The sequence below is a fragment of the Amphiprion ocellaris genome, chromosome 16 (genome assembly GCF_022539595.1).
Source record: "Amphiprion ocellaris isolate individual 3 ecotype Okinawa chromosome 16, ASM2253959v1, whole genome shotgun sequence".
Lineage (NCBI taxonomy): Eukaryota > Metazoa > Chordata > Actinopteri > Pomacentridae > Amphiprion > Amphiprion ocellaris.
In genome coordinates this window covers 9587699-9598385 of record NC_072781.1, presented here as the reverse complement: position 1 = coordinate 9598385, position 10687 = coordinate 9587699, and the positions used below count along the sequence as shown (strand labels likewise).

At 42.7% G+C, this 10687-nt stretch overlaps 2 protein-coding genes across 6 annotated transcripts in view; one reads left to right on the top strand and one right to left on the bottom strand.

Annotated features, from left to right (window-relative positions):
* The window catches only part of spock2 (SPARC (osteonectin), cwcv and kazal like domains proteoglycan 2), a 31989-nt gene extending 24444 nt beyond the window's left edge, over nucleotides 1–7545 (top strand). The window contains exons 3-10 of the mRNA XM_035951897.2: nucleotides 764–878; nucleotides 1242–1347; nucleotides 2422–2530; nucleotides 2656–2790; nucleotides 4235–4453; nucleotides 4922–4984; nucleotides 5821–5952; nucleotides 6487–7545. Coding sequence (XP_035807790.1) covers nucleotides 764–878; nucleotides 1242–1347; nucleotides 2422–2530; nucleotides 2656–2790; nucleotides 4235–4453; nucleotides 4922–4984; nucleotides 5821–5952; nucleotides 6487–6632 — 1025 coding nt within the window. The 3' untranslated portion in view covers nucleotides 6633–7545. The remainder of the gene's footprint in view (nucleotides 1–763; nucleotides 879–1241; nucleotides 1348–2421; nucleotides 2531–2655; nucleotides 2791–4234; nucleotides 4454–4921; nucleotides 4985–5820; nucleotides 5953–6486) is intronic.
* tysnd1 (trypsin like peroxisomal matrix peptidase 1) overlaps nucleotides 1–10687 on the bottom strand; it is a 34478-nt gene that overhangs the window by 21762 nt on the left and 2029 nt on the right. For 3 of the 5 annotated variants that reach the window (XR_004848027.2, XR_004848029.2, XR_004848028.2), the window contains exons 2-5: nucleotides 10327–10457; nucleotides 10005–10190; nucleotides 9636–9818; nucleotides 8849–8940 (exon numbers count right to left, since the gene is read on the bottom strand). Coding sequence is in view for 1 of the 5 variants with exons in the window: in XM_023278244.3 (XP_023134012.2) it covers nucleotides 9616–9818; nucleotides 10005–10190; nucleotides 10327–10457 (520 nt within the window). In the remaining 4 variants the exon portion in view is untranslated. Of the gene's footprint in view, nucleotides 1–8848; nucleotides 8941–9258; nucleotides 9819–10004; nucleotides 10191–10326; nucleotides 10458–10687 lie in introns of those variants that run through there. The other 2 variants (XR_002746580.3, XM_023278244.3) reach the window with 2 other exon arrangements.

Here is a 10687-nt window from a genome sequence, read left to right as displayed (position 1 = left end):
ATTTACAAGCGGCCTCTGTCGAATGGATGGAACCTGCAATGGTAGCATGCGAATAAGCCCTATTCCTTTGTACTGTACTGATGGATAGTATAGGTGAATGCAGGCTGGGGGAGTTAAAGAGAATAGAGGGTGACATCCAGGTCAGGCCCGCTTGGAACAGATAGCTGTGACATATGAGTGTGTGTGAGGTGCTGACACACGGTCCAGCATTAGCCGCTCGCAGAGAGCGTGATGGATGGAGCATAGCAAGCTACCGGTCCGGGCTTTAGCCGACATTGCAGGGAGGATTTGTCTCACCTGAAGTGCAGTATTAAATTTGAATAAGTAAATAAAAGAAATCTGCCGGCGATGCATGACAAGGGCACTCTCTCTGAAGACAAATCAGGTTCTTTGGTGAATGAAGTGACATTATCTTGACACTGCATTATCCCAAAAGATGATTATGCAAAAACTCATAACCAGACAAAGCTAATCTGCTTCATCCTATTAGACGGTATTGTTTTTCTTGTTCAATAAGATTTTTCAAACCACACATGGCCTCACAGTGCATATTTATAACAGCGTAAGACTTACAGTCCCGCACAGCTCCAATAATTTGGACTGACTCGCAGGTTATGCTGAGCAAGTACAGAGGAGAGATTTGGGATTTGAGACTGTGAGCGAAAAATACAATGATGGGTGGAGAAAGATAGAGAAAAAGGTAGGAAAAAAGTGAAGGAGTTGGGATGCTAAAGTTTACATTTCATTTTGTGTTGTTTCCCAGATGTGGACACCACCAAGGACCCCTGTCAAAAGGTTAAGTGCAGCCGACACAAGGTGTGTATCGCCCAGGGCTACCAGCGAGCTGTCTGCGTCAACCGCAAGAAGCTCGAACACAGGTGAGTACGTGTAGCCCCTGGACAAGAACTGACTAATTCCCAAAACACACAAGGAGTCAAAAATCCTCCTCATGCACACCAACAGCAGGTCAACACAACCAAACTCTATAAACTCTACAGCTAGTGCTGGTCTGGAATGTGTTTCCCTGCCGGGCCACAGTGGTAATAATAAAGCTTGTTTGTGCACCAGTGTAATTCGACTGCCTGCTGTTTAATGATAAGCTAATACATTCAGACAACATGGAGAAGGGCTTTTTGCTTCCTGCCCAGGGTGGTGCTGCTGTGTCTGTAGTCTGAATTAGCGGTTGCTGTCTCAGCTGGACGCAGCGAGGCTGAAGTGTTTGTGTGTCGCCTGTCCTGCAGACTGAAGCAGCCTGTGCTCAGGTCTCCTGATGGAAACTGTCAGCCCTGTCCCATCTCCTCCACTGGGCCTGTGTGTGGGTCAGACGGACACAACTACGCCTCAAAGGTACACTGGAACAAAGACATACCTGCAGGGCTGAGAAATAGTCAAGTGTTTGTTTCCACCTTCAGGGGTTTTGTGTCCCAGTGATACACTCATGTAATCTTATTTTGCAAACTTATGCAGTCCAGTTTAATGATTCCTAGCAAACTGTAATCACTATTGCAAGGCTGTAGCATATGGTGCTGCAGAATTAGCGTTGAATCTTGTTTGGATGTGACTTTGCATGACAGTAAGCAGGATCAGTCTGATTACAGTAAAGTCAAGGAGTCTGTGTAGCATTATTTGACAGAAATCTATGTATTTTCTTGATATTTCTGACCATTTGATAAACAAAATGTATATTATGTTTAAGTAAATGAAAACCTATTCTCAGTTCTGATCATGTTGGGGCTGGTGATTCTTCTTTGTCGCTGGCTAAAACCTCTTGCCTCGCTGCTCTATGCAGGAAAAAAACCACCTCTTGACTTTTCCATTTACAGCACATTTTCTTGCATAGCTCTTGAAGAAGTGAAAATGATGCTTAAGTGCTTGTTAATTCAACATCCCATATGTTTGTAATATATGCCTTGCAGTCAAATATGTTGTGCTGGTAGGAACTGCTAAAATAGTCCTAGCGCCTATTACTGGCAGCAGGTTTATTTATTCACAGCTTTAAATCTGTGCAGTAGACAGGTAAGAACTGGCATATACCTCACATGTTCAGAGCTGAGCAGTGTGAGGAGGCTCTCAAGGGAAAAAGGAGACAAAAAGCCTTGATATATGGCCTCAGAAGGACCAATTGGTGGCTTGTGGTGACAGAATCCTGTGTATTTATTGATTAATGCTTTGTCTTTTGGATCACTACTCCTGACCTTGTGTGCAGGTAGAGGTTGCGAGGCACATTCAGGAGAAAGTCTGCGATTTAAATTAAGGCTTACAGTCGGTCACCTCATGAATATTTGATATGTGTTGCGGCAATAACTCATTTTACTTCACCTTTGTGTCCCCTTGTCGATGTCGATGTCGCTGCCGTGCATGTGTGTGTGTGTGTGTGTGTGTGTGTGTTAATGATGGTATATGTGTGTGTTTGGGTTGCAGTGCAAGCTGGAGCAGCAGGCGTGTCTTACAGGGAAGGAACTGACCCTCAAGTGTTCAGGTCTGTGTCCTTGTCCAACTGCTGCCCCGACACCCAAGGAGAGTAAACAAGGTGAGAAAAAACACACAATAACTATGGCAAAAAATAAATAAATTACTGAATAGCTGCAATATAGGGCTCTCCCACAAATTGGAAGAGCAAATATTGTATTCTTTCTGTCCCTCTGGCCGACACAGAGAGCTGTACCGGGCAGGATCTGGCTGATCTCGGCGAGCGTCTCAGGGACTGGTTCCAGCTACTGCAGAACAATGCCAAGCAGAACAACAACAGCAAGCCGGGGGCCCAGGCCACTGCAGCCAGCACTACATCAGGTTAGAGCTAGTACTTAATGAAATCCCAATTGCACTGAGAGGACGTCTCAGTACTTACAGGTAGTAAACTATAAAAGTGTCTCGGCAAGTCATTAAATCTAAGTTTATATCTCAGTTAGGACAAACCTGCTGAGGTAAGAGATGACACCACGGTTTCACACTGCACCACTATGGATGTCTAAATTCATAAAAGCCCTTTGGTGTCCCATTCATAAACTACCTGGTTTCCCTCACATAACTCAACATACAATGAGTGAGATTAGAAAAACAACAAAAACAGGAATATAAAATTCTCACAAATTTAGCTTTATGGTTCCTCTGGTGCTGCTTCCACTGTTTTTTGTGGCTCTCACTGGATAAAGGGGTGTAGCATAGTGCCGGATATTACACGCTGAAAACACTTACACTGTTGGAAATAGGTTTTTTTGGGTGGATGGCTCAAGATAATGTTGCATCACACGCAAGTGCCTGTGCTTCAAAGCAACAGGGAGTGAGCGTACAGATCTGTTTGGCTCAGTTGGAGCCCAAGTCTTAATAAGGCTCAAAAGTCTGAGGTGGAAAATTGTGATATTGGGTTGAAAATGATAAGTTATAATGGGGTCATTCTATCTCAAAGTTTATTATTTCTGTTAAAAATGTTAGTTATATTTGTTAAATGATTTTTCAACTACAGAACTCTGTTTTATTTGGAGTAATGCTTTTGTTTTGGTGGCACAGCTTGTCATACCTGCTCAGTCAGTTATCAAAGTTCAACAAAACTAACTTTAATTTCTTTTTCGTGACCAAGTATTGCATTTTAAAAAGTTTTTCATATATTTTGCTTTGGATTATTGTGACATGCAGTTACATGTGGTTCATAAAATGTCACTAGTTGAATTCTACATTATCTATTTTTTTGTTAAAGTGTGTTCAAAGATGGAACTTTTCATGATGGCTTAATTTTTTTTTTAAAGATCAGCTCACCCTTAATCAGGGATTATTTGATCTACTTGTCCAATATTGTAGATTCTGAGTGTAATTTGAAGTGAAATTTTCACACTTTTTATTAATTCCTGAACTATTGTCATTCAAACACAACCTCAGATTTCAATGTGCCAAAAGTGGGTGGATGCACAATTATTTTTTTCTTTAATTATCATGGAAGGAACCTGATGTATGAAGCCAAAATTTCACAGACATCATTTTAAATATCCATAGGTTATGACTGTAAAAAGTTTCAAGCAAATCAGAGATGGTCGAGCAGAATGGAATAACCCCATTGTGATTTTATATGAGACGCATTTTTTCATAAACTGGTGACATGATTACAAAACTAATAAATGGAAGTGATTTGCATTGGAAACAGGAGATGTTTCTGAACGCGCTGGCATGGATTTACTTTCCATTTGTGCAGCTGTCCCCTGATAAAAAATGAGTGTTTGTTTCTCTGTCTTTGTGTTGGCAGTGCTGGACAGGAGCCTGGTGGCCAGCTGTAAGGACTCCATAGGCTGGATGTTTTCCAAGCTGGACACCAACAGCGACCTTTACCTGGATCAGGCTGAGCTGGCCGCCATCAACCTGGACAAGTACGAGATCTGCATTCGGCCCTTCTTCAACTCCTGCGACTCCTACAGGGACGGCAAGGTCTCCACCGCTGAATGGTGCCTCTGCTTCTGGAGAGAGAGTGAGTGTTGCAGGGATGACGTGAGGTTTGAGGTGTCCACGGGCACATTCTCGTGTCTCTGTGTTGACATTTTTCCTCCATTGGCGCATGCATTTAAACTTGGAGACACTTAGCTGCCCCTCAGGTGTTGCTGCTTCTATGTCGTGTGCTGGTCCATCACTATTTGTCTTCCTACTCATCCTCCTGTCCCCCCTGTGGGCTGAAATGGTCAACGCAAGGCACTAAAAACATTCCTGCTGCTTGTTGACAGCCTGGTTCTGCCACAGCTCTCGGAGATTGAGCACGTCAGTTAACCAGCCAAGCAGAAAGTAGTTTTAGGCCCCAAGAACATGAAGTTTTTATTTGGGGAGAAAATGCTTGAAAACATTGGATTACACTCGGTTTTGGCGATTAGTTCTTTTCCACTGTTCTGTGGCTAACTCTGCCTTTATTCTCACTTGTAAAAAAATCATTTTCTCTTCTTTTAAGAACCACCCTGCCTGGCTGAACTCGAGAGGATCCAAGTACTAGATGGCGGCAAGAGAAAGTTCGGTAGGTATCTGACTTCTCATAAGAGCATTTCAACCCAATTAGATCTGTCTTTCATGGTCGAGGTTTTCGTCGAGCAGATGACAAGCAGGAGGTGGGGATTAGTCCCTGATCAGTCTTGTGGATTATAACTTGATACTGACAGACGGCAAAGGAAAGCAGCCGTCGCTCTGTCTTGCATGTATGTGTATATGCAAGTGTGTGTGTGTGTGTGTTTGGGCATGTGTGTGTTTGGGCATGTGTGTGTTTGCATGTGCGCACTGCAGATTTTGGCTGGCTGACTGGGCTCTGAGTCAGGACTCTCCAAGGACACAGAGCGGCAAGCAGGGGGCACTCTGCCAGCCCGACACTCAGATGTTCCCCTGAAAGACTGGATGGACATTTTGATTCTCGTTTGAATTACGGTTACATTATAAAAATAAAAATCCATCCAGTGTGACGGCTTACAACAAGGTCACTTATAAACAAAACTGTGCCGTGCCCCTTTTTCTCAGCCTACGTGGGAACACAGGCTGCGTTTTATAATCTTGCAGTGTAATCCAAACATTTCCAATCCTCCCTTTATAGCACGATGATTAGCCAGCCGCCACCACACCACCTAAATATGCTGCAGTATGCTGACTTGGTTCTTATTGCTCTGTATCTCGCTCCGTGATCATATTTGTATTCATGGAATATGGAATTGGCTGTCACATATGCTGCATGCGTTACATTCTCACTTGGCTTGGTGCCACGAGACGTGATGCAGGATGTGTTGGTCTGCTGTTGCTTTGCTGTTTGCAAACTTAAGGGCCCCCATTACTACACCTGATTTGTATTTGTGTGCGTGGAAATGCCAGGCCGATTCATTCCCAGCTGCGATGAAGACGGCTACTACAGGAAGCAGCAGTGTGACAGGGGAGAGTGCTGGTGTGTGGACCAAAACGGAGGAGAAGTAGCCGGATCTAGGATTCGTGGCAAGCCAGATTGCGGTAAGTCCCATAGGTTTCAGCTGTCAATAAATGAATAGAATCGGAACTTGAAAGCGGCAAGGAAGAAAAAAAAAACATGTCCATGTCGGATCGGCCCAGCTCTACATCCCCACATGCTTTCTGCACAAGGCTTCCTTTATGTCAAAAGACTGAGGCCCACTGCAACGTAACTCACTGCAGGGACCAGTGCCACATTCATGTGTCCGGAGTCATTTGCATTCTAAAGCGCTGCTTGTCGCTGTGAGAAAAGTCTTTCAAGATAAATGAGGGCTGGTTGGACTGAACCTGCGCCTGATAAGAATTGGTTCCCTGGCAAGGTTTAGAAATAGCTATTAAAATCCAGACAAAGTCAAACACATGCCCTCTCCTTTTTTTAGTCATTCCAGTGAATGTTTTTAAATTGATCCCAGCATTTCTCATTGGTATAGAAAGGACTCCATCGAAGTTGAGTGGAAGACATGCTGAACAGAATTTATGGCAGTGTGCAACATGGCCACAGTGGATAATTCAATTTCTCTGCGTCTTCCCCTGCAGATTATGAAATGGCATATTCAGGTGATTTTGGCAGCGGGGTCGGATGGGAAGATGAAGAAGAGAAAGAAGCCGAGGAGACTGCAGAGGAGGCCGAGGAGGAGGAGGGAGAGGTGGGAGAGGTGGATGATGGGGGATATATCTGGTAAAGGGCCAACGTGTAATCCAACCTCTCTACAGGAGCAACTCGACAGCCCCAAACACAATCACACACACGCACACACACACACACACACACACACACACACACACACATACACACACACACACAGATCCTGCGAGGAGATGGACGTGAAGAGGCGCTCACACTCAGAACAACACCTGGCTCATGAGAAAGCGAGGGAGAAGGGGTCGCACGGGTTTGGGAGGGCGAAGCTGCATATGCTATGGGAGTATTTAATGTTACAAATGGGCAAGGGAGGGGGAGATATCACTGTAAAGAAATTATGGGTCTGGAGTCAAGAATTTTGTCCTTCATACTTGTGAATCTTTGTTCTCTTCTGTTGTTTGTCCTTTGAACTATCTTTGAGCAGTTTTTAGCTGATGCATATTGGAGGCTTTAAGAAGCTGCAGGTGCTTGTCATGTGCTTGCATAAAAAAAATAATGGAGCAATGCGGGGAGCATTTCAGTAGTCCAAATTGGCCTCTTTCATCTTTTTCCATTTGCAGATTGACAACATTTATCTAACCAGTTTAGGTTGCAGGGCAGGAAACTGGGAATAAAGAGAAGAGGAAGCCGCATTGGAATACTGAAAATCGTCCTTTGAATTTACCGTTTTCATGTCATATGCTTCAGCTCATATGTGACAGTAGTGCTCTGTCTCATTCATGACTTATGAAGAAAAAGTTTCTCACGCATCACTCTTTAGCTTGTATATACTGTGTGTACCAGAAGACAGAATGTCACCTATTAGTCTCGTAATCAATGCCTTGAAAGACGAGCAGAATATACTGCTTCGTTGACAAGTGTACATCGTATCATAATGTGGATCAATTATTGTGTTTAATAAAAAAAATGAAATAAAATAAACTTATCTATGTGGCCCAGCCGGCCACCGTACATCTGAGGCTCTCTCTCTTTTCAATTCCATGTATTAGTTTGGCAGCGTCATGATCAAAAAGCAGAGTGTAGTTTATGCAACACAGGGCTGCACATCAAATTACTTGAGACATGGAGGTCTACACTCTCAGAATACACCCAGTAAAGCCCAACAGATTTGCAAAATCATAATTGCAAGATCATGCTTCTCGGATGATCCCATTTTGCAAGTTGTGAATTCGTTCTTCTGTCTTCACGGTGTTAAGTCAGAATGTGAAAAGAACATGGATGCTACAAAAAGGTTCTGTTGCATTTCATTGCTTAAAAACAACTTGTTGCCACTGAAATTTATCAACGTGGTACAGAGAAAAGTGCAGTTGTAAATGGTGAGGATGATGCCTCACCAAAGTCACCTTGCACTACCATGAGACTGGCATTTTTGTTTTTGCCAGGTAAACTACTTTATGTGAGGCACTGTTGGTGATCTGCACTGTTATTTTTGTTACTATATGGCTACTGGTCATACTCTAATTCCCACATCTTCCATCATCACTGCACCACGGTCACCCTTTGCAAAAAAGTTCCCTCAAGCAATTTCTGTGGCTGCTACGTAGACAACAAGTAGGTCAGAGTTCTGTACGCAAAATATAAGTCTATTACAAGCACAGTTTCATATATTCATCAGGTCTTCAACGCTGCTTCTTAAAATCCTGTTGTTGTTATGAGGTGATATGATGGATTTTGGATCCACCATCGACTTAAAAAAACTTTAAACCAACTTGAATATCAACCATTATAATGAAGATTTTATGGTGCACACTTCTGCAGCACATTCTAGAAGCCTCTATTTCAAACACATCAATCTCTCTTCTGTGTGACCTTTTCTCTGAGGAGCAGATCTTATTGTCAGCTCACTTCTACTCTTGCATTCTGCAGTGAAGTGTAGCTTATAGCTATGGGAAACCAGCAGAAATGAGATACAGAGCTGCATATCAGCACTTCTAACAGCACAATACCTATAGAAAACTCTCTCCTCAGCCTCCTCAGGACATTTTTCAAGCGTCTCTTCACTGTGAACTATTCAGTCTGGAAAGAGTGAAATAGAAACCTTTCAGTATGCTACAGAGTATGCACATCCTCAGGAGTTCAGGCAGGGAGAGCTTGTCTTAGTATTGTAAAAATTGACAGTAACCAATCCTCTGAAATGACATTTCTCAGTTTCACATTTCTGTGATAATGGAAATCAGTACCAGTAATGTCCCAGTGGGTGAAACCTCAAATGTGTTAGCTGTGAGTGGGTATGCCTGCCAACAGATGTTTGAATACCTGATACCGACAGCAGTCCTCCAGCTACCCAAAGGGACCAATCATTTTCTTTTCAGCAGCCTGTCAGCTTATTATGCTGAATCTTCCTCCTGCTTGGAAAAAAAAAAACAACCCATATGTACCAGAACCAGGTGTACATCCTTGCAACTTTCCAGAAAAAAGTGTCTTTCTTTGATGCTGTAGCTGTAAAATAATTACGGATCAGATGTTAGACGTGAAACTTAATCTGCACTTTTTTATACCATCACTTTATCAAATGCTTTAGGACTGTGAATAGTGACAGAATTGGTAATTAGCATGACTTTATTTAGCGTTCCAGCTCTATTTATGTTCCTTTGGTATTTTACTTGTCATATGGGGGGTTATTTGTGCCAACTGTGTACAGCAATATACCAAGCATACACTCAGAGTTATCTGAAGAAACATTTAATTTAATTAGAAAACAATACAATTTAAAAAATCACAACAATTACTAATATAATTTCAACTTGGCTGTTAGCACTGGGTGGTCTTTTAAATATTTCACAGCTCACGGCATGATTCTCAGATGACGTTTTAGTAGCATTTACTCCTTCAGATCTACAACATTGTGCCTGTTTGTAACAGATTGAGGTGTGAAATATGTGTCATGTACTTGAAAATGCTGGTTTTATTTATTTTTTTAAAATACTCATAATGTCAGCTTGATGATCTAATATCATATTGTACAAAATTAATTTAAATTAAATGTTATGTTTTTGTCTAGTGTATCTATAAGTGCAGGGGTACTATAGTTTGCTTTGAGCACCTTGCAGCCTCCACACTCTTCTCACTTCTTTTTCTGTGGTGTCCAGCACCCTGAAGACATTTACATCCTTTGTCTGATGAAACCGCTGCAACAGTTTTTGGAAAACAGCCACCGGGATGCTGAAGTTGAGGTGCGGGTAGGTAACACTTGCAGCCAAATCCCTTGTGTTGCTGGACACGATACCTGCACAACAGCGAATGATCATTATTCTATCTTAAAACTGCAAATACAGCAGTACAGACTGAGCAACATGATGGTTATAATTCCCTTTCCTCTACACATAGATTACAGTGAAGTTCTCTGTGGTCATCATGTGCCCCCCGCTGTTCAAAGGGAGAACATGGTTTTGTAGATGAAAAGGTTCCTTACCCAGCAGCTCTCCTGAGTGTTTCTGCACCACAGCACCCCCACTGGTCCCTGCTTGTACTGCACAAGTGGTCTGGAGCATGATGGGCTCGTAATTCAAGCGGATGGTTTTGGAGAGGACGCCGCTGGTCAGTGACGGACCACAGCGCCGACCCAGCCCACCGTATCCCACCACAACCACAGATTCACCTGAACGCAGACAAACCAAGACAACAGTTTTAATAGTGTAAAGATACACAGCTCTCCTCTGGCACCAAATATTATCCAAGATGTTACTGTAAAGACATAATTGAACTGTTTCTGGCAAATAACACTGAAATCAAACCTGGAGTATAAGTCTGCGACATTTGCGGGACAACTGCCTCTGGGATGGAGCCTCTAAGCCGCACCAAAGCCAGATCATAGGGTGAAGACACTTTAGTGGAAAACAGGACATCGCCAATGAGATTACGGACCCTGAAATCATCAAAACAATGAGCAAACATTAGGCCTATATATTCTTTATCATTCAGGGTTTTTCCTGGCTCAGAGTAGGTCTTTGGGAGGTGACTATGCATCACAGTAAGCATGATCAATCCATGTACAGTCAAGACAATGAGCATATGTTACCTTATGTAACAGAATTTAATGCATTATCCTGCTATTTTTGACCACCTGACAAGCATTTCTGTCTATTATGCTTGAGT